The following is a 22,329-nucleotide window of genomic DNA, read 5'->3' as shown; positions in this document are numbered from 1 at the left end:
GAAGAAGATGAAGATGAAGATGAAGAGTGCGAGATTTTGCCGCCTTTTACTTTTAAGGAGACGACTAGAAAAGCCGACAAATGAAATTGGCGGGAAGATAAATGCTAGTGCCACGTGGTGCAATTGATGCCGTAGAATGGATTGTAATAACTAATCAGTTTTATTAATTCAAAATAAAAATACTAGTAATGAGCTTAGAAATGGGCTTTGCACTCAAAACTCAAATGTATACTTTTTCTGGCCTACTTAAATTTAATAATAATTGGGAGTATTGATTAAGGTTGTCAAAATCTCCAGTTACTTTTAAAATCTTACGATTTTACGATTTTATATTAGGCTAACGAGTCTGATTTTAAGTAAACTCTTAAATAGGTAAACTCTTACGATTTTAAATTTACGATAATAAAATTTTACGATTTTACGAGTTTATAAATAATTTTGATTTTACGAGTCTATACGATTTTACTTTAAAAAATAAATTTATATTTAAAAATTTAAAAATAAAGTTATTATTTATTTAAATAAATAAATTAATATAATTAATTTTGTAGGTATAATTTTTGATAGTATAATTTTTGATAGTGTTATTTATTTATTATTATTTTTTAATTAATTTTATATTAAAATATCTTTCTTTTTTTTTTTAATTTCCTTTAAGTATAAAATACTTAATTATATATATAAATAATAATAATATATAACTATTATTTTTTCAAATTAAACTCTTACGATTTTATGTAAACTCTAGATTTTACGAGTTTACTACTGGATAACGATTCTACGTAAACTCTCGATTTTGAGAGCCTTGATTTCGACACTTTAAGAATTGTCACCTCACATGTCAAGAAAAAAGGGAAAATTAACTATTTGAAAACAATAATAAAAATATAAGTAAATATATATAATGGAGTAACTGATTTGATGATTTGATGGAGAAGACTACGATATCACATTCATGACTTACCTTGAGAATGGGGATAAAACATGACAAAAAAACTAAAAAAATATAACTCTTTATTAATATTTAAATATTGTATTCTTTCCAGAAATAAAAAAATGCACCTGTTTGTGTAGGGGCAAAAGATTAAACTTGGGAAAAAATAAAATCTATATTGTTATGTTAAATGATGTTACTTTCTTCAATTTCACAATGAAAATGTCAGGCCACAAACCCTAGCCTGATGGTGTCCAAATATAGATTTCTCCACTGGCGGTTATTCCAGCTAGCATTCCAACATGATACGGGTGTGCATTGAAGCACCATCGAATTCTAGTAGGACAAGGGATTTGTAAAGTTGCAGTTCTTCTTTTTTTGTTTAGTAGAAATAACATCCACTCCTCATTTTGTATTGTCAACCAAGAGGTGTGAATCATCCCAATCCTGAATATCAAATTTGGATTCGGTTCGGCTTTATTAGAATTTATTAGAATTCGGTTCAGTTTTCAAATTGGCTAAAATTTTTTTTTTAAAGAAATCGAATCGAAGAACTCGAATAACTCGAAAATCGAACAAATGAACACTCCTACCTAAAAGAGTAAAACAACGACAATGGTCCCATGCTAAACCAACTTTTCTCACTTCCTCATCGGCAATTGTTCCCTCTAATGCTCTGATTTCCTCAAAGAGTAAAGCAACGATAGGTGAAACGACCGCTATTCACCTCAAAGAGGTAAGCATTGACATTGTAGCGTACTTCACCTAAGAGCGCTCCACTTCAAAAGTAAAGCAGCTACATGTGAAGTACGCTTCACCTCAAAGAGTTAAGCAACGACAATTGAGTCACACTTCACCTAAGAGCGATTCACCTCAAAAAGTAAAACAACGACAAGTGAAGAGTGCGCTTCACCTCAAAGAACAGTTTATTAAAACACGATATGACAACACATACTTCTTCTCAATGAACAATTTATTAAAAAGTCACATTTCATAACCATTTTATAAACAAGTCACATTTCATAACCATTGTCCATAAACAAACCATATTTGATAAGCATTATCCATAGACAAATCACATTTATAACAAATATCCATAATATTATCCAAAAACAAACCAAAATCATAAAACCAAACGAACTTCATTGTTCATAAACAATATCTATAAACAAACCAAAATATAAATTATAGAAGTTTTATCAAGAAAGAAATAAACCAACAACCAAACAAATTTCATTATTCATATAATCTTACTCTATTGAGAGAAATTACCGTCATAGTAATATTCAGTTACCATCTCTTGTAGTTTTTCACTCGTTAGAGTTGGTCTTCCATTGTATATTAACCCATGCGACTTGATGTCGTGACTTGGTTGAATGACACCATCTTCAACACGCCTGAAGAAGAGGTTGAGCCTATGACATTACATGTTATTGATATTCATTTTCGGTTGAAGTTGCTGGGAGATGGAGGAACACGGGGGGGAAATTTATTGGTGTTGTTCGAGGATGAGGAACACGTCGACCTGTATTTGATTGTGCTGGCCGAGGAGAATAAGGAACAAGGGACCTAAATTTATTGGTGTTGCCCAAGGAGAATGATAAAAATGTCGAGCTCGATTTGATAGTGTTGCTCGAGAAGGAGGAGGAACAAGGGCACTTGTATTTGTTGGTGGTACCTGAGGAGGATTAGGAACATGTCAACATCAATTTGATGATGGTGTTGCCCGAGTAAGAGGAGGAATAATGAGACCTAAATTATATGGTACTGTCGGAGTAGAAGGAGGATCAAGGGGACTTAGGTTTTATGGTACTATCTAAGAAGTAGGAGGAGGAACAAAGGGACCTGAATTTGATGGTGATGTCTGAGGAGGAACACGAAGACCTCGATTTGGTGTTGTTTAAAGAGGAGGAATGTGAGTAGCCCTTTATGGTGCACTTGCACCGGTTGTAATCGTTCACCTTCTTTTTCTAGATTTAATTCCTGAATTTACAACGATATTATGACCTGCTTATTAACAATCAACAAATTAATTAATTGATATACCCTTATAATCAATAAATTTTAAAATTACATACTACACAAGTGTTATATACTAAACTTGCACTTGTACCTGTTGCACTTGAATAAATACATACAATTAAAATAGTTAAATATGAATTTCAGTTTTAATCAATGATAAAGTAAAATTCAATGTACCCGTGGACGGTTTAGTAGCAATTCAAATCGAACCTCTTCATCAATATTATTATGTTGATTATCAATAACACCCTTTTTTTCAACAACAAAATGTGTCTCTATACGAATCTCTTCACCTATAACCCCTTCACAATAATATGTTGATTTTTTTTATCAACAATCCCTTCTTCGATATTAGGTTCGAAATCTTGAGACATTCTATCTTCTTCCATTATTTCAGCTTTAAGAGGCTCGTATTCATCTTCAAAACCAATCTCTTCTTCACCATCATCTTTAAGATGTTGAACGTGTAAGACTTATAAGGACATTGGGTTCAAAACATACCTAACTTGGTTTAGACCATCACAACTTCTAGACAACTCTTAAATAGTTATATAACCTCCAACAAATGTTGATTAATGTTAAAGGGACTTAAAGCACCCATGATAAAAAAAATCTAAAGAGATACCGATTTCTATATCCCAAAGATTCAACAAACTCCATCAAATTCCAAATACAAAATTTAGCATCTTTAGTGGATTTCAGATTTCTTGTCCATAATATATTAATCTCACATATTTGGAAAATATTCAAATATGATATTTGAGAAATTACACAAAGAGAAATCTTTAAAAGAGAATAAAAATATTCTAATTCTTTACTTATCGTACGAGATTTTGAGAATTTTTTTATTGACCTGGTGAAATGTTTAAAGAACTTCGTTTTCCTTGACCAAATATTTTCCTTAACATTTTTATTAAGACCTAATCAAACTTGAATTTCATAATTAATAATAAGATAAGGAATGTATAAAATACTAACCTCAATAAAAAAAAAAGTTGATGAAAGAGACCAGACAATTTAATGCATCATTAGTCGCCAATAGGCGACGTGTAGAGAATCAATGGTAGAAATCTCAAGATCAAAACGCTACATTATAAAATGTTTGATGAACACAAAATAAAGACCGACTGGCTGACCATACTAAAGAGAGTATGCGGGAATTACTTGTACCGTCCCGAGAGGGTATACAAAACAAAAGGAAAATCAATCTTGTTTTATTTTGATGCAAAAAAGGGGTTGATATATGCAACTAGAGGAAGAAGAAATTAGTATCAACAAGAAAACTCTCTAGATTTAGAGATCGAACAAAAAAGACTTTACTATTAGTTTTACTTTCTTTTTTTTTCTTTTTTTTTTAGAATACTCAAATAGAAGATCAATGAGTCTAACACTACGATTATCAAACAATAAAAACAATAACTAGGAAGCAAAATCTAAACACTTGCTTTTATTATAAAAACTTAAAATACTTGACCTAATATATTAAAAAAAACCCTAAAATTAAAATATAAGAATTAAACATACTATAAATTTGAAATTGGAGGAGAATCAAAGTAGAAGGTTAAAATAGATGTCGATGAAGCTGAATCTGATGAACAAGGAGACAAATTCAAATCTCTCAATAACCTGTTCACGTATAGATCGATCAATTAGAAGAATTTGTTACCTGAAAAACTTGTCAAATACTTACATATACAGTGCTATTAGAGTAGATGACCAACGAATCGTGAGATAGAGAGGCATCAAAGATCCTTGAAGTTCAACAAGTTCGGAGTTAGGCAATAATGCAAGTAAGGCGTTGCAATGTAGGGTGAAAGCCATTGATGGATGTACCGATTTTATTTTGTGTTTAGATTGATTATGGTAATATTTTTAATTTTATTGTTTTTAAATAATTGACATTTTAAAAAACAAATAAAAAAGTCACGTAATAATAATTTGTTTAAAATTTTGTAATTATAAAAATCAAGTCATACAACTTTTTACGGACATAATCTATTATAGTAAAGCTCTAATTTGTATAAACTCTGACAATATGGAACCTAAATTATGAAGTTATAAAGGAGAGGTCTCAAATTTGTTATTATGATTTTGTAAAGATTAAAGTTTAAGAATTAAGATATAAAGATTAAAATTAAAAAAAAGAAAAAAAAGAAAAAGAGTGAGTAAAAAAAATTCACTCTTTTTCTTTTTCTTGCCACATGACTTACCTGTAATTAATCTTTTTAAAATAATCTCAACTTAATAAAATAATATTTAATTTTTTTCTAATTAATCAAAAAAATTAATTTATTAATTAAAATATATTTAATTTTTAAAATTAATTTTTATAAAAAAACTAATTTCTTTAAAATATATATCAAATAAAATTATTAAAATAATATATATTATCCCAATAATACTATATTGGACAACCTTGTGACATATAAAAATGGATTATTCTATGAACTAAGTTTTATATATATAAAAAATAAATTGTGAAATTGAGGTTCTTATTGGGGTTAATTGAAATTTCAAACCTATTATTTTAAACTTATCATTTGAGACTCATTTTGTCTAAATGATTTTAATTAATGAATAATAGTTAAAGTAGGTAAAAATTATCAGGATTGGAAATTCCTAAGTGTTGGCTTTGGAAAAAAAAATTGTTTAATATAGTTAATTTTTGTAATATTTAATTAGAGTATTAATTTAGATTAATTTTTTATAATTATATATATATATATATATTAACAAATTTAATAATATTTATTCTTATTTGTTTATTTGAACTTTGACTTATTTGTAAAATTATTATACATATTTTTTATAATTTCTTTTATTTTAATTGAATGATTCATTTTAATTTAAATATAATTTTTAATAATGATCTGAAACATCATTTTTTTCATTTAACAGTTTTAATTTAATAATTAGTATATTATTAATAATCAGTATATATATATAATAAAAAGTTTTCTAAACTAATAAACCACCTAAGAAAGAAAATTTTAAATAAATATTTTATCTCCTTAATTATTTTTTAATATAATATTTATATTATATATATATATATATATTCTCTTTTTCATAATTAAATTTATATATATATATATATAAATAATAAAAATAATATCTATTAAATAAATATTATTTCTCCTTGTTCACTTTTTAATGTGCCTATTTAGAAATGACTTGGAGTTGGAGGTAGGTCTAGTTGAGAAATCAATAAATGGATGCAAATAAATAAATATATATATATATATATATATATATATATATATATATATATATATATATATATATATATATATATATTAAGTTTTATATGAAATATGTTTTTTTTTTTTATTTATAAGTTTATTTTTAAGATAAGTTTTTTTTGGATATATATATTAATTATCTTATTTATATTTTAAAGATATATTTTATTTGGATGTCATGAAATCTCTAAATAATTAAATTTATTTTTCTCCCTCGTCACTCTGATAATTATTGTATCATAACTGTAATCGTTATCCTTATTGCTACAGTGGTAATTATTGTCATGACCTTCATCAATGACATATTGTTTCATAAAATTTTAGCTACAACCAATGGCAATGGCGAATGGAGTTTAGAAGTAAGGTGGGATTAAGCCCATCCCAGTCATCTATCTATATATTATATGATTTGGCATTGTTTGAGAGAGAGAAAGAAAGAAAGATGGGTTAGATATGATTTATTTGATACAATTATTTTAGTGATTTTATAATATATGAATATTTGTAACTTTCAAATTTATTTATTTTCTTTATGTTTAAATAATTAAGTTACAAATATTAAATAGTATATTCTAATTTTTCAAATTTATTTATTTTCCCAATGTGTATGAGTCTGTATAAAAAACCCATTACGATTCACTAGAATTCTCCATTTTATTTTCCATACTCAAAATATTTGTTTGATTGTAGTTCTTAAAGATGAGTGTATCTTGTTGAATATTTCATTTGGTAAACTTGACGGTAAACCTCTTTGAAATTCCTCAATGTGAGATCGAGCTTGTCTATATTGAGCTAAATAACCTCCTTTATTTTTATAATCATCATCAACCAATAATCTTTAAAAATTATAAGCTAGATATATACCAATGAAACATTACTAAATTAAGTTGATTTTTTTTTTTACCAAATTATGGAAAATAATAATGTGGATCATTTAAAACGATTTTTAAAATTCCAGCATCATGCATATATCCTTCCCAACTAATTGAGGCATATGTGAAATAAATATTAAAGTCACACACCACAAGTATACTTTTAGATGAATAACATTTATGTCCAATATACTTGATGACTTTCTCCTTAGGTCCATATAATTTGATATGTGCATCATCTATTACACCTATACAATTTTATACAATAAAAACATTTAATAGACATGATTATCAACAAATTATAAGTTTTAATATTGTTTTTACCTTAAAATAAATGTATTTGTATTTTCTTATTTTTTTTTTATGAATGATTGCTTGATCTACGGGCATAATTTGGTTGTTAGTCATTAGAGTTATTGAAGACATTATGAAAATGTCTATTGATTATTTCGGTGTTATAGTTGAATATAGACGAATTTGACAAAGTTACTTCAAAGACCCTTGTTTAATTAGACAATTCATACTTGGCAGTGAGCTCATTTATTAATGTCTTGAAGGCAATGACATTCATATGAAACTCAAATAAACACGTTCCTGGGTCGTTCAACATATCTTGTACCACAAAAATCCTTTTGTATAAGCTTTATGACCGATTCTCTCCAAATAGATATTTGTATACCATAGAAAACCCTATTCTCCTAAAAACAATTCTACTATTTCGACACATGAATGAAATGTTGACTGTATAAAATCTATGTCGACCATTTAATTCATATAAAATAGAGTTTAGTTATAAACATTAATTTAATATAAGTACAAAATTAAATAAAAAATAAACGTGCATAACAAATATCTCTCAATATATAATGATGCTTAATTTTTAAAGTGTTCGGATTGCCAGGTCGAGAGCTGTGGTTAATTTGGATATATGTGAGAGTAAATTGATATTTGGGTCGGATTGTGGTTGACCCGCCCATAAATTTAAAACAGTTAAAAATAAAATTAAAAATATTATATGTATGTTTCGAACTTACAACCTAACAAAAACAAGTATAACTCTTTAACCAACTAGGCTAATAAGACTTTATATTTTAAATTTAACTCCAAATTTGATGAAACGCGAAAAATTCTTAACAATATAAGTTTAACTTATTAACTAACTAATATATATATGGGCAAATTACCTGGGCGGCCCTCGAATTACCTCGATCGCTCACTTTTGGCCCTCAAATTAATTTTTGAAACAAATCGCCCCTTCAACTTTTATAAAGGTCACTAATGGCCCTTCCGTCAACTTTTTAGTTAAACATAACGGCTTAAGCTTAAAATATTATTTTTTTATATATTACCTTTAATCTTATATTTTATATTTATATATATAATTATTAAATCGTTTATATATAATATTATATATATATATATATATTATCAAATTTTATATTTATATAATTATTAAATCTTTTATATAATATATAAATAATATATATATATATATATTATTTATTTTAATCTATATTTATATAAAATAAAGTTTAAAATAATTTATATAATAAATATATATATATATTATTTATATATATTATCTTTAATTAATTTATATAATATATATTTTAAAAAATAATTCTGGTGTTAAAAATAATTGAGTAATTAGAAGGTTATCATTACTTTTAACCTTTCAAATTATTTTTTAAAATATATATTCTATAAATTATATAAATTTATATATATATATATATATATATATATATATATATATATATATATATATAATTAATGATTAGAGATAATACATATAAGCGATTTAAAAATAATTATATATATATATATAATTAATAATTAGAGATAATACATATAATTAATGATTAGAGATAATATATATAAAAATAATTCTAGTGTTAAAAATAATTGAGTAATTAGAAGGTTATCATTACTTTTAACCTTTCAAATTAATAATTAATATTATATATAAGCGATTTAATAATTATATATATAAATATAAAAAATAAAATTAAAGATAATATATAAGAAAATATATTTTAAACTTAAGCCGTTATGTTTAACCAAAAAGTTGACGGAAGGGCTATTGGTGACCTTTTTAAAAGTTGAAGGGGCGATTTGTTTCAAAAATTAATTTGAGGGCCAAAAGTGAGCGATCGAAGTAATTCGAGGGCCGCCCAGGTAGTTTGCCCTATATATATATATAATGATGCTTAATATTTAAAGTGTCTGGATTGTCGGGTCAAGAGCCGTGGTTAATTTAGATATATATGTGAGAGTAAATGAATACTTGGATCGGATTGTAAGTTGACCCGCCCATAAATTTAAAAAGGTTTAAAATAAAATTAAAAATGTTATATGTATGTTTTGAACTTGCATTCTAACAAAACAAATACAACTCTTAAACCAATTAAGCTAATAAGACTTTATATTTTAAATTCAACACCAAATTTGATAAACGCGGGACGTACATTCTTAACAATATAAACTCAATTTTTTAACTAACTAATATAAATATATATATATATATATATATATATATATATAATGATACTTAATTTTCAAAGTATCTAGATTGTCGGGTCGAGAGCTGTGGTTAATTTGGATATATATGTGAGAGTAAATGGATACTTTGGTCGGATTGTGGGTTGACCCGCCCATAAATTTAAAACGGTTAAAAATAAAATAAAAAATGCTATAAATATGTTTTGAATTTGCAACCTAACAAAAACAAGTATTTAAATTCAATACCAAATTTGATGAATGTGGGACATTCTTAACCATATAAGTTCAACTTTTTAACTAACTAATATATAAATATATATATAATGATGCTTAATTTTCAAAGTGTCAAGATTGCCGAGTCGAAATATGTGGTTAATTTGGATATATATATGTAAGAGTAAATGAATACTTTGGTCAGATTGTAAGTTGACCCGCCCATAAATTTAAAACGGTTAAAAATAAAATTAAAAATGATATATGTATATTTCAAACTTGCAACCTAACCAAACAAGTATAACTTTTTAACCAACTAGACTAATAAGACTTTATATTTTAAATTAAATATCAAATTTGATGAACGCGGGACATCCTTAACAATATAAGTTCAATTTTTTAACTATCTAATATATATATATAATGCTGCTTAATTTTCAAAGTGTCTGAATTGCGGGGTCGAGAGTTGTAGTTAATTTGGATATATATGTGAGAGTAATGGATATTTGGATCGAATTGTGGGTTGATTCGTCCATAAACTTAAAACGGTTAAAAATAAAATTAAAAATGTTATCCGTAAGTTTTTTTACGGTTTTTTATATCATTACTCGTGTAAATGCACGGAACACATACTAGTTTATATAATAATAATCATTTCAAATTAAACAATTTTACCAATATTTAAATCTGCATAAGTTCAAATAGTTATACATAAATAAATAAACATAATATGTGGATAAATTAGTTAAACCATGTTGTGACTTGCATGATGATAGATTAGTTAACTCATGGTGTGGCTTGCATATAATTCCTCAACAATGCAATGAAATTATCTCCATCAAATATCGTCAACGCTTCTTCTCTAGCTTGTGGTGAAAGTAGCAAACACATCATGCATTGATTCTTTTGATCCTGGTGACCATATCCCACATATTTGTTGACTTATTCAATAAAACTTTGGAGTGAAGTTAGGTCAACGGTAGTTAGATTTGAAGTGCGACTATAATGGTTAGTATGAGTATGATGATGATATACAGAATGTTCATTGCATTAATTGTTTGTCTCTTGAACTTGTCTCATCTTTCCCACCATTCATATTACGCTTAATGCCGCTACTATTCTGGAACTTTTCCGAATGTATCACTTGGTTATGAACAACTGGATTAAATTGATTGTCCTCGGAATCACCTGAACCTTCTATGTTTATGTCCATTCTAATAGTGAACACAGTTGCACCTGTTTTTATGATGTTACTAAATAGTCTTTCATAAATAACTTCATTTTTTATTCCACCAAAATTAAACTTTCAAAGTTTGACATGATTATGTTCAACCCAAAATAACAAGTGATTAGAAATATACATGTTAAAGTAACTAATATAAATGTTAAAGTAAACCAAAAAATAATACTGACCTTACACTCCTCTTTCCACCAAGAGTTTGGAGTTATTATTGTATTTCGTTCACTATATATCTCAATCCATGCCACTAAGTTTAGAGCTATTATTCAGAAATACTCAATTCTTCCACTTATTTTTGAGGATTTTGTTGTATTGGTAGACACCCAAATGAGTCTGGAAACCCTCACTCACGTTGTTGTAACCAATTGGCAAACGACTCTTATCACTAAAATTTATATTTGCCTGCGTCACATAGTTGTAAAAATAACTTCGTTCTTTGTTTGATTCCCAATCCACAAGAAAGATGGGACATCCCGGATTAAAATTGTTATTCCATGATATTCTAATATAATTCAAGCAACATATATAATTTTATATGCAATTGATGAATGTCTCTAATAAATATCCATGTATATATTTTATTGTTGTTGTAAATATAATTTAAAAGAAATAGATACTAATCGAAATCTTAAATAACCCAAATGAAGACCAAAGTCAGATATAGCACGTCTTTAGTTACCGGTGAACTGATAGACTATCAAATAATTAGCATAAAGTTGGATACGACTAATTCTTTCTCTACTGATGGAATCAATAGCAAAATTGATACAAATATTAAACAAAGTTGGGGATCTTGTCTTAGTTCATGGATTATAGGAATTATTGAAATGCTTTGCAAATCATAGACATTTCGTGATCAACATAACTGAACAAAAGCCTCAATACTACAAGATTGTAATTCGTGAAAAATGTAAGATGCATGGAAGACACTTGAAGACACTTGAAGACATGAGACATTTTTTACTATACCCAAATGTTAACATTTATAATTATCTACTTAACTCTTTATGCAAAAATCATAAATTAGCTGAAGCTCATTGCGTGTTTGAAGAGATGGAAAAAATGGTAATCATCCTAACTCGTTAACTTTTGATATCTTCGTTGATAGAGCCTAGAGGGTATGTTGAACGCTGCAACTGAGTTTCGGAATGAGATGATAAATATGGGTCTTAAACCTATGTTTTCAACGCATTCAATTATAATTTTGAATTATTGATTGAGAGATTAATTATTTCCTAATAATTACTAGTAGTTAACAAAGGCGGAACCATGATTTAAAATACAACACATTAACTCAATAATAAAAGTTGAGTATGCATACGTTTACTATTGAAGCCAGGATCAACGATTTTTTAGAGTATAGTAGAGTACTTCAACCTTGAGAATTTTTTTTAACTAAGAGTATTGAAATCGAAGTTATTATTTTCGAGAGATTCAGATCTGTGATATGATGATATGATTCCATTTTAATTTAAGTTGATCTAATTTTATTATAATGATTAACAAGATGTTGCCACATAAAAATAAGTTATAAACTAATATTTCGTTCAAAGATAGTTTCATCAAACTTAATTTTTTTAGATTTATAATGAGATTATAGATTCTCATTAGAAATTACTGTATTTGTTTCATTGATTCAAATAATGAAGGATTATTAATTTTTGACTTAAAAAAAATAAAAATATTATTTTTTTCCTTTCTCTTTGAATTTGATATGTTAGAATTTCAAAATTCTCCACCTATATATATTATAATATACTAAAAAATTATTATCGAAACATAAATGATATAAAAACGATTCACATAAATACAAATAATTATAACACTATAAATAAAATAATAGATAAAAATACACCTCTAAAATTATAGAAATTTGATAAAAGAATAATTTCAATGTAATTAAAATTGACAAATTAAGACCTTTAATTTTAATTCTAAAAATTATAAGAATTTTTAAGATAATGAATATCAAAATTTCAAATTAGGCTGGCAGTGAATAGGGTTAGAGTGTAAATATTTTTTTATTAGAAATTATTTATTAGCCTTTTAGAGCTAAATTGACCTGCTTAATATTATATAATAATTATATCTATATATAAAAAATATTCTACGTCATGAACCTTATTTTATTATTATATATAACGAATTATAAGAGTATCATCATCCGGGCTAACAACCATCGGCAGTTACGCTGATCAATAATGCATTTATTGACGAGGGATAATTATTTCCTTATCCATAAGAGTTACGTTAACGTTTCTAATGCAATTACGTTCTCGGCTGCATGCATGCAGTTACGTTTTGTTGATCAATGACACCATCAAACGGAATGATGATGTTTGTATTGAGTTGTAATCGAAAAGTTTTAGATCGAGAAGTTAGGTTAAGGGTTGTATGCTTGAGTGATTTTTCAAGCGATTAGGCAAATTTGGGATGTGAATATAACTTCATAATGTAATACATCATCGGCCCACTCCTTTGCCATCATCATGACATCCAAAACTTAGGTTTCATGTTGTAATTTGGTTATATAAAGTAGCATTGACAGGGTTATAATATTGTAATTTGGGACAATTTCAATCATGCCTACGTAATAACCTACTGCCAAGTCACTAACAATCAACAAGGAATCTGATTGTTATACTACATGCCAATTGGCATGCAGGGAGGTTTGTTGTCACAACTGCTAGACTTAATGAACCGTTATTCATTATTCTCTTTTTCTTGATCTTCTCTCTTTTTTTGATCTTCTCTTGATCTTGAATCTGAACCTGGATCTGAATGTAGATTTTCTTGTTCTGAATCTGGATCTGGATCGTAATGTCTGATGTGGGTGGGGTTTAAGTCTTCCAACTCTATATCGATAGCATTCTTGAGTGTTTGAGAGATGAACATAAACCTTATTGTCTGATGAGAGAAACAAATAGGTATACTATCTATATGGGTTGGGGACCTAGCCCTAATATACCCATTTATTATTCGGCCCATCAACGAAATAATAAATGATATTTCTGCTTCTACACAAATATGTCCCCATATTTATTATATGTGTCTAAATAAGCCCATAACTTTTATACTTTAATATATCACTTTAATTGAGTTTTAATTTTTATTATGATAACAAATAATATACGATTATTAAATAATGAGAAATGATTGGGAGATGGAATTTGGTGAGGGAATAAGAGAGGGAATGACGTGGCGGTAATATGATTAGCTGAAAAAATTAAATAATTTCTCTCTCTTCTCTCTTTCCTCCTATTTTACATTTTTTCCAACCAAACCAATGAGGTGATGCCAAGTCATTCCCTCTCTCATTCTCTCTCTCAAATTTCCTCCCCTATCACTTCTCTTAAATAATATATGTACCCAAATATTAGAAATAATTCCAACAATTTTAACCAACTAACACAAATAATAAAATATTATCGAGATGGATCTAAGGGTTGTACTGAAACAAAGCATGTGGTGGTTTACATGTTCACAACAAGCTTATTATCAAGATGAGACAATTCTTCTTGAAAAAATATCTTGAAATCTATATATATATAATGATGATTAATTTTTAAAGTGTTCGGATTGTCGGGTCGAGAGCGGTGGTTAATTTAGATATATATGTGAGAATAAATTGATACTTGGGTCGGATTGTGGGTTGACCCGCCCATAAACTTAAAACGGTTAAAAATAAAATTAAAAATACTATAGGTATGTTTCGAATTTGTAACCTAACAAAAAATAAGTACAATTTTTAACCAAGTGTGATTGAGATGTGGTTTGCCAAAAGTTAATAGGTCAGTATCAATTGAAAGTGATTAAAAAAATATGAATCAAATATTTGATTGACCAAAGTGTGAGGTCACGATTTTAAATATTAAAAAATATGAATCAAATATTTGATTAACCAAAGTGAGAATGTAAAGTCACGAAATGAGAGATTCATTCGGAAAAAATATGTGATGAGATATGTGAGAAGATAAGTTGTTTTATCGAAGTGAATAAAACGTGAAATGAGAACGTTCTATTTTTTATTTTAATATATTATTCATGATTTATTAAAAATTTAAATATTAAAAATATATTATTAATATTTTTTATTAAATTTATTTTTTATATTTTTATCTGTGTGAATCGCACGGAGATCTTCCTAGTGTTCATGAGAATGTTTCAAATTGTCGACCACACAAATTTAAGAATTTGAGTTAACGTGAGCTTAAAATCAATTAGAGTGTGCTTAAAAATATAATTATAAAATTATAAATAAAATTAATAGATAAAGACTTTTGCCATTTATTTTAAGAATGAGATAAAAAAAAACAATTGATTAAATTCCTATATTTTTTTATAATATATCAAAATATTAAATATAAATAAATAATGTTTTATACATTTAATCCCAAATAATCCTCTCTTCATCAGTCAATTTAATTTCTAGAGTGAAGAGAGAAAAACTCCCCAAAACCCGAAGGTTATGCTTCACCACTATCTCCTTGAAAATAAAAAGTGATAGTCATAAATCACATTACTATCATGATCACGATTTAAGATAATTTTAACTTCAACACTTTTCCAATTATAACAAGTTGGAAATAAATATTTAAATTTTTTACTTCGGTTTACTAAATTTCAAAATTTCAAAATATTGATTTGATCGGTTCAATTTGAACGGTTGAAAATTCGGTTTAATCCATTAACAAATTTGTTAAAATAAATTACATATATTAAACATCGCACTAAAAATGAATCAACAATTTTGAAATTAAATTTATGTACTACTAATCATATTTTTAATAGTCTACTAACAAGTCTTTATGTATTATTATAAATTTGAATAACTATTATTATCTAATAGTTATATAACATTACACATCATTGATCATTATTCATGATATTGTTTCCGACTTATTTAAATATTACTTTTTTAAAAAAAATTATAATGAATTCGGTTTGACCGGTTCAGTTTGATTTAAACGGTCTGATCGATCGGTTACTTACACTCTTATATTGAAGGTAAGAGAATACCATTTATGTAAATTATAAATTTTAAAAATTAGTGAATATTCTTAGTCTATCTAAGGTTCTGAGTTTGAGCCCGTCAAACATCAATATCCACGCCTAGTTAAATTGTTAAATTTGTTTGCATGTACTTAACCCGTAAGAATTAGTCGCACTCCATATATATGGGGGCGAAACTCAACGTTCTAATTATTATTTTTTTTTGAAAAATCAATTCTTATAAAAAAAAAAGTTTCAAGGTGTAATATTATAAATTTATATTCACATAAAAAAATATATAATGTGATTAAAAAATATTTTGTGTAAGATAATTGGATTAGTGTTGTCAGTAGAATCTTTTCTTTTAAGGAAAAAAATAAATTTTATATAAATTTGTAAATAACAAATATAATTAGATTATATATTGTATAATTTAAGAAATAGATGTAACGCAATTTGGAATATTTTTTTTATAAGTATTTATATATATATATATAAACTAATATTATATATTTTTATACATATAGAGAGAAAATTATATGAGAAGGAGGTCACATACAAATAAAATAGGTAAAATAAAAGGAATAACTTAATTGAGAATTGAATAAAATAAATTAATAAGAATTCATGAAAATATTTAATTTGAGAAACCTAGTTCATTAATTATGATAATGCCCTCATTTTAATAATATTTTTAATTTCGATCAAACCTAAAAATTTAATATCCTATCTAATATTCTTATTAATACAACTATTTCAATAGTGATTTTGACATATATATTATTCTATGTTTGCCGATATCTTCTTTTATTATAGTTAAAATAAAGTTAAAGTAGAATGGTTTTGAAGAACTACTCTATATCCAATATATTTATAAAAATAATGAAAATTTTATAATATATTTTTTCAAATATTTTTTTTTCTACTCTTTACCCATGTTCATGCACTATATATACTGCTCTTTTCCATCAATTGATTATAATCTCTCTTTGTCTTCGTCTATACAACCATGTCGATTTTCGGACTTCTCTTTTTTCTCATGACGATAGTCTCCATTACTCTTACCTCCTCCCAACCTTCCCCGGGCTACTATCCGAGTTCTAATGTTCCCACCATAGACTTCGACCATGAATATCGAAATCTTTGGGGCTCGCAACACCAATCTCTTAATCAAGGAGAGTTAACTGTCTGGCTCGATCGATATTCAGGTAATTAATATTTGTTAAAAAATACTTATATGTAACTTACAAATATATATTTTACTCATGATTGATAGGAAGTGGATTCAAGTCATTGACTTCTTACAACTCGGGTTACTTTGGGGCCAACATCAAACTTCATCCGGGTTATACTGCTGGAATTATCACTTCACTATATGTAAGTTAATTTATTCAATATTCAAGTTAATTTGAATTGTATGATAGTTGATAATGGAGATAATGGAGATTGAACGACATGCATGCATGCATGCAGTTGTCAAACGCTGAGGACTTCCCGGGGAAACACGACGAAATAGATATTGAGTTTTTGGGGACGACCACCGATAAGCCTTATGTGTTGCAGACAAATGTGTTCATAAGGGGTAGTGGGGATGTGAATATTATTGGAAGAGAAAATCAAATTCATCTTTGGTTTGATCCTACTCAGGATTTTCATCATTATGCAATCCTTTGGAATCCTGATGAAATTATGTAAGTAATAAACTAAACTGCATTGGTAGAGACTTATAACTCATAATTGATTAGTACAACGCAAAAATTATGTTCTCATATTATAAGTTCGAGTTTTTATTTGGACCTAGAATCAAATAAAATAATGTAACTAATCCAAAAATAGCATATAAATCTTATTTAATTTATGTCTCTATATATCTACTTATTTGTTATAAAAATTTGATTGATGGACAGATTCTTTGTGGACGATGTGCCCATTAGAAGGTATCCAAAGAAGGATGAGTGGACATTCCCAAACAGACCCTTATGGGTGTACGGTTCTATTTGGGACGCTTCATCATGGGCCACAGAACATGGAAAATACAAGGCGGATTATAAATACGAACCTTTTTATGGTAGGTATCGTAACTTTAAAATCGGTGGTTGCCCCGTTAATGGGGCCGACTCATGTCATGCACCATGGGGAACGCAATCAGGCCCCATTGGTTTGAGCCCGGAGCAATATTCATCCTTGAATTGGGTCCAAAGTAACTATTTGGTGTACGATTATTGTCATGATCCGACCAAAGATCGTAGTTTAATACCGGAGTGCTAGGAAGAAATTTATATTGAAGTAAGAGTAAGATATTATTGACAGTTTACACTTTGGATTGGGGAAGTTTAGTCTGCTAGTTTCTTAAATGGTGGTTTACCGTGCAAACCTCCAATTATTTTAATATTTTACAAGCTCTTTGTTTATTTCATGTTATTCTATAAATTAAATGAATCTTTTTTAAATTGATATTTCATGTAATAAGTGAGTGTTTTTGTTAATATTTGGTTGAAAGATGGGATTGGATTATAAGAATTAGGTGAAAAAAGGATAAAATAAAAAGTTTTTTTTTTATCAGACTACAAAATCAAGTTTGACCAATATACCAAATAAATTTTGTTTTAATTTTCGGAAAAAAAAAAATCACATACATCACCCTCACAATTCAAATAAAATTGGAACAACACATAGAAAATTAGTATAGACACAAATATCAAAATATACTCTATTTCTTTTAAATTTTGTTTTAAATATATTTATTTATACCTCTAATATATATATTTTACTCAAATAACTAAATTTGTAATATCTTATACAAAACACATTTATTTAAACAACCCATAAAATCTACTTAGATATCCACATAAGTTAATAGAATAGCATAGAGAGAACAAAGGAGAGAAAATGCCAAAAGAAGTTAAAAATTAGGTGACTTGTATCCTAATCCAAAACTAGTTCAAAGGTGAAAGACAATAAATTGGGAAATAAAAAGACTAGTTTTTACAAGTCAATAATAAAAAGACACAATAAATTAGAGTTTTAATGGATAATAATTAAGTTAACAAAAAAAAGGATTATTTGAGATAAATGATTAAAATATTTTATATATTTAAAATAAAAAAATATTATAAAAAATAAAATAAAAATATTTTAGTTAATTATTTGAATGATTTGTCAAATCATGATAAATAAAGAGAATCATCAAACAATATCATGATTTTTTTTTTAAAAACTAAGTCATGAGAAACAAGTTGTTCCTGAATAGAATGAATATTCAACCGTTAAAAAAAAACAGATTCAGGAAAACCAAAGATATTAAGCGAAGAATACATAAAAGTTGTACATAGCTTTTTCTTTTCTTTTTTTTTTTTATCTTTTTTCAATCTTTATGTTGTACATAAATAATACGCAAACACACTCAATCATTTAACTGGACGCAGAATTTCCGTCAGGCCCTAACCCAAAATTCTAGGGAGGTCGGGATATCCACCTCTTGTTGCTTAGCCTTATTTATTCAAGATTCTTACGCATTTATAAATTATCGTCTCAATTCATCATATTTCATCAAATCGAGGATCTGATAAATCGAGGATCTGATATGGTTCTGAATGATGAAGTGAATAATATAAACAGTTCCAATAAGATTTCATTCTTAAATAAAATTTATTTATTTATTAAGCGAAGAATACATAAAAGTTGTACATAGCTTTTTATTTTTTTTCAATCTTTATGTTGTACATAGTACGCAAACACACTCAATCATTTAACCGGACGCAGAATTTCCGTCAGGCCCTAACCCAAAACCTTAGGGAGGTTGGGGATATCCATCTCTTGTTGCTTAGCCTTATTTATTCAAGATACTTACGCATTTATAAATTATCGTTACGCATATATAAATTATCGTCTCAATTCATCATATTTCATCAAATTGAGGATATGATATGGTTCTGAATGATGGAGTGAATAATATAAACAATTTCAATAAGATTTCATTCTTAAATAAAATTTATTTATTTATTTCATTTTTTTATGACCGAAACAAAAAAGAATACATGTTACCCAATGATTTTGAATCAAAATCAAGAAATGACGTATCTTTTCATTATATCAATAACCGGGTAGAAATCTGGTGTATCACAATGGATTTGTTTTTTCTATGATTCTTATTAAATAAAAAAAAATTGTAATTAGTGGAGTCCAATGAATTGCTTTGAAATGAGAAATGGGCTTTGCACTCAAGACCCAAATGTAATTCTGGGCCTACTTCCTATTGGACTGGTCAGCAGTTACTCTACAGTCTACTACACAGCATCCAATTTCTTAATGCTCAGGTATTGTTTTATTATTATATCTTTTCCATAATATATATTTAACATTTTAACATAATTATTTTAGTATAAAATAAATAATAATAAAAAAAATTGAAATAGATTTGAATATTTAAATTAAAATAATTAAATTAAAATGTTAAATATATCTTATAAAAAATAATTATAATGTAAAAGCACCAAAAAAAAAAAAATACGTGACATCCAAGAGTACCAACATAGGTGGAAAAAATGAATAAATATAACAAATTTGGATAAATTTATAATAAATAATTATATTTAACAGCTTTAAAAGATCATAAATAAATATGATATTCTTGCCCCTGATAAGTAAATAGGCTAATTCCAACTGCATCTTCTTAATTACTTGCAAAATCATATATCTTTCTTCTCGGTAAGCTTAGATATTTTATCTGAAAAAGTACATTAAAAATAGAAATCAGTACATTTTGTTTACATATAAAGCAATTTATAGTTATAAACATTTATAATCATCCATAACATACCCATAGTATTATGGTGTCCAAATATTTATTTCTCCACTGGAGGTTGTTCCAACAAGCATCCCAACATGATACGGGTGGCGGTGGACATCTAAGTGCCAAAATATTACAAGGACTTTTGATTGATCATTAGGTTGGTTATTGGCAAAGAGAATATACTAAATAATCACACTACAATACACAATATAAAAACCTGCTTTTCAAACCCATGATGCTGCTGGTGAACACCTGGATATGTATCCACAATCATAGAATAGAACACCATTTAAAAATTGTCTAATTATATTCCTTTTTATCACAATATATATAGTACATAAAGAGAGATTTATTACACAATGTTGGTTCATTTGGAAACCATCAACTTTGGCTGAGTTTAAGTGACAATCTATCAATGCCCGAGTATGATTTTTGAATCATTTAAAGCTAGGGAGAATTGGTTCTTTGTAAACAATCAACATTGATGTGCCTAATCTAAACAATATTTTATATTTAAAATAATCAAACTATAATTTAATTGAAATAAATCTTTATTTTAAATTAATTAAAAAATAATTGATTTTAAAGAATTATTTATTTGATTAAATGTAGTCAATTGAATTTTAATTTAAAAACAATAAAAATATTTGTATACATGTATAAACGTAATTTTATTAGAGATTACGTTGAGTTTGATATTTTGGTGTTACTCGGGAATGAGTTTTCACTCTATATCATTCGTACCCGTTAAAGAATGGTCTATAATTCATAAAATTTTGGCTATTTGTTTGAAAACTTATTATGTTTTATTTAACTAATTATTTATTAAATTCTAAATATGTATGTGTTTTTCTTATATTTAAAATTATAAAACAATATTTAAATTCTAGTATTTGCAATTGGTGTTGAGAATTATTGAGGAGATACTTGAAAAATATCAAGTTAAGATGTTAGAATTTAAAAATTAATACAAACAAGTCTTTATTAAAATATTATTTTGTAAAAAACTCAAACAAACAGGCCTTAGGCAAGTTTCCTAGTCACGAATCGGGTCGTATGCACGAGTTTGGGTTGGATTTAAATCAGAGTCAACGGATTTGGGCACCTAATCAATGCATGGGTCATTTCTCGGTCGAAGACCGTGTCTAGCTGGTTTTCTTGATCGAAAACCAAGCAAAACCAAAATCCTCGGTCAGATATTAGGCACTAGTTGGTTCTCTAGGTCGAAAACCAAGACAAGATAAGAATTCTCAATCGGGTGTAGGGGTCGAGATGGATTTCTCGGTCAGATGCCAAGAACATCAACTACAAGTTTTGCAATTTCGTTTAGAGTTTCTATCCTTCAATATGAAGCCATGAAAAGCTTCCTCTACTCACATGGATCATTTTTAATATCATCCCAATGTATCAATCAATCGAGAATAGATCCAATTCGATTTGAACAGTTCTTGAGTAGAAAATGGGATTTCGATTTTGAAGGTTTAATCCAACATAAGGAGCTTTTAACTTCCTTATACATA

General features: G+C 27.1%; 1 protein-coding gene across 1 annotated transcript; it reads left to right on the top strand.

The window, feature by feature from the left end:
• Nucleotides 1-17,002: 17,002 nt before the first annotated feature.
• Nucleotides 17,003-18,285, top strand: LOC124927645 (xyloglucan endotransglucosylase/hydrolase protein 31-like). The gene is made up of 4 exons (XM_047468100.1): nucleotides 17,003-17,225; nucleotides 17,294-17,394; nucleotides 17,491-17,708; nucleotides 17,925-18,285. The coding sequence occupies exons 1-4, from the start codon at nucleotides 17,027-17,029 to the stop codon at nucleotides 18,283-18,285; spliced, it is 879 nt and encodes a 292-aa protein (XP_047324056.1). The 5' UTR covers nucleotides 17,003-17,026.
• The last annotated feature ends 4,044 nt before the right edge of the window (nucleotides 18,286-22,329 follow it).

This window comes from Impatiens glandulifera, chromosome 2, assembly GCF_907164915.1.
Source record: "Impatiens glandulifera chromosome 2, dImpGla2.1, whole genome shotgun sequence".
Classification (NCBI taxonomy): Eukaryota; Viridiplantae; Streptophyta; class Magnoliopsida; order Ericales; family Balsaminaceae; genus Impatiens; species Impatiens glandulifera.
Note: the sequence above shows the minus strand (reverse complement) of the source record. Positions and strands in the feature narration are given on the sequence as shown.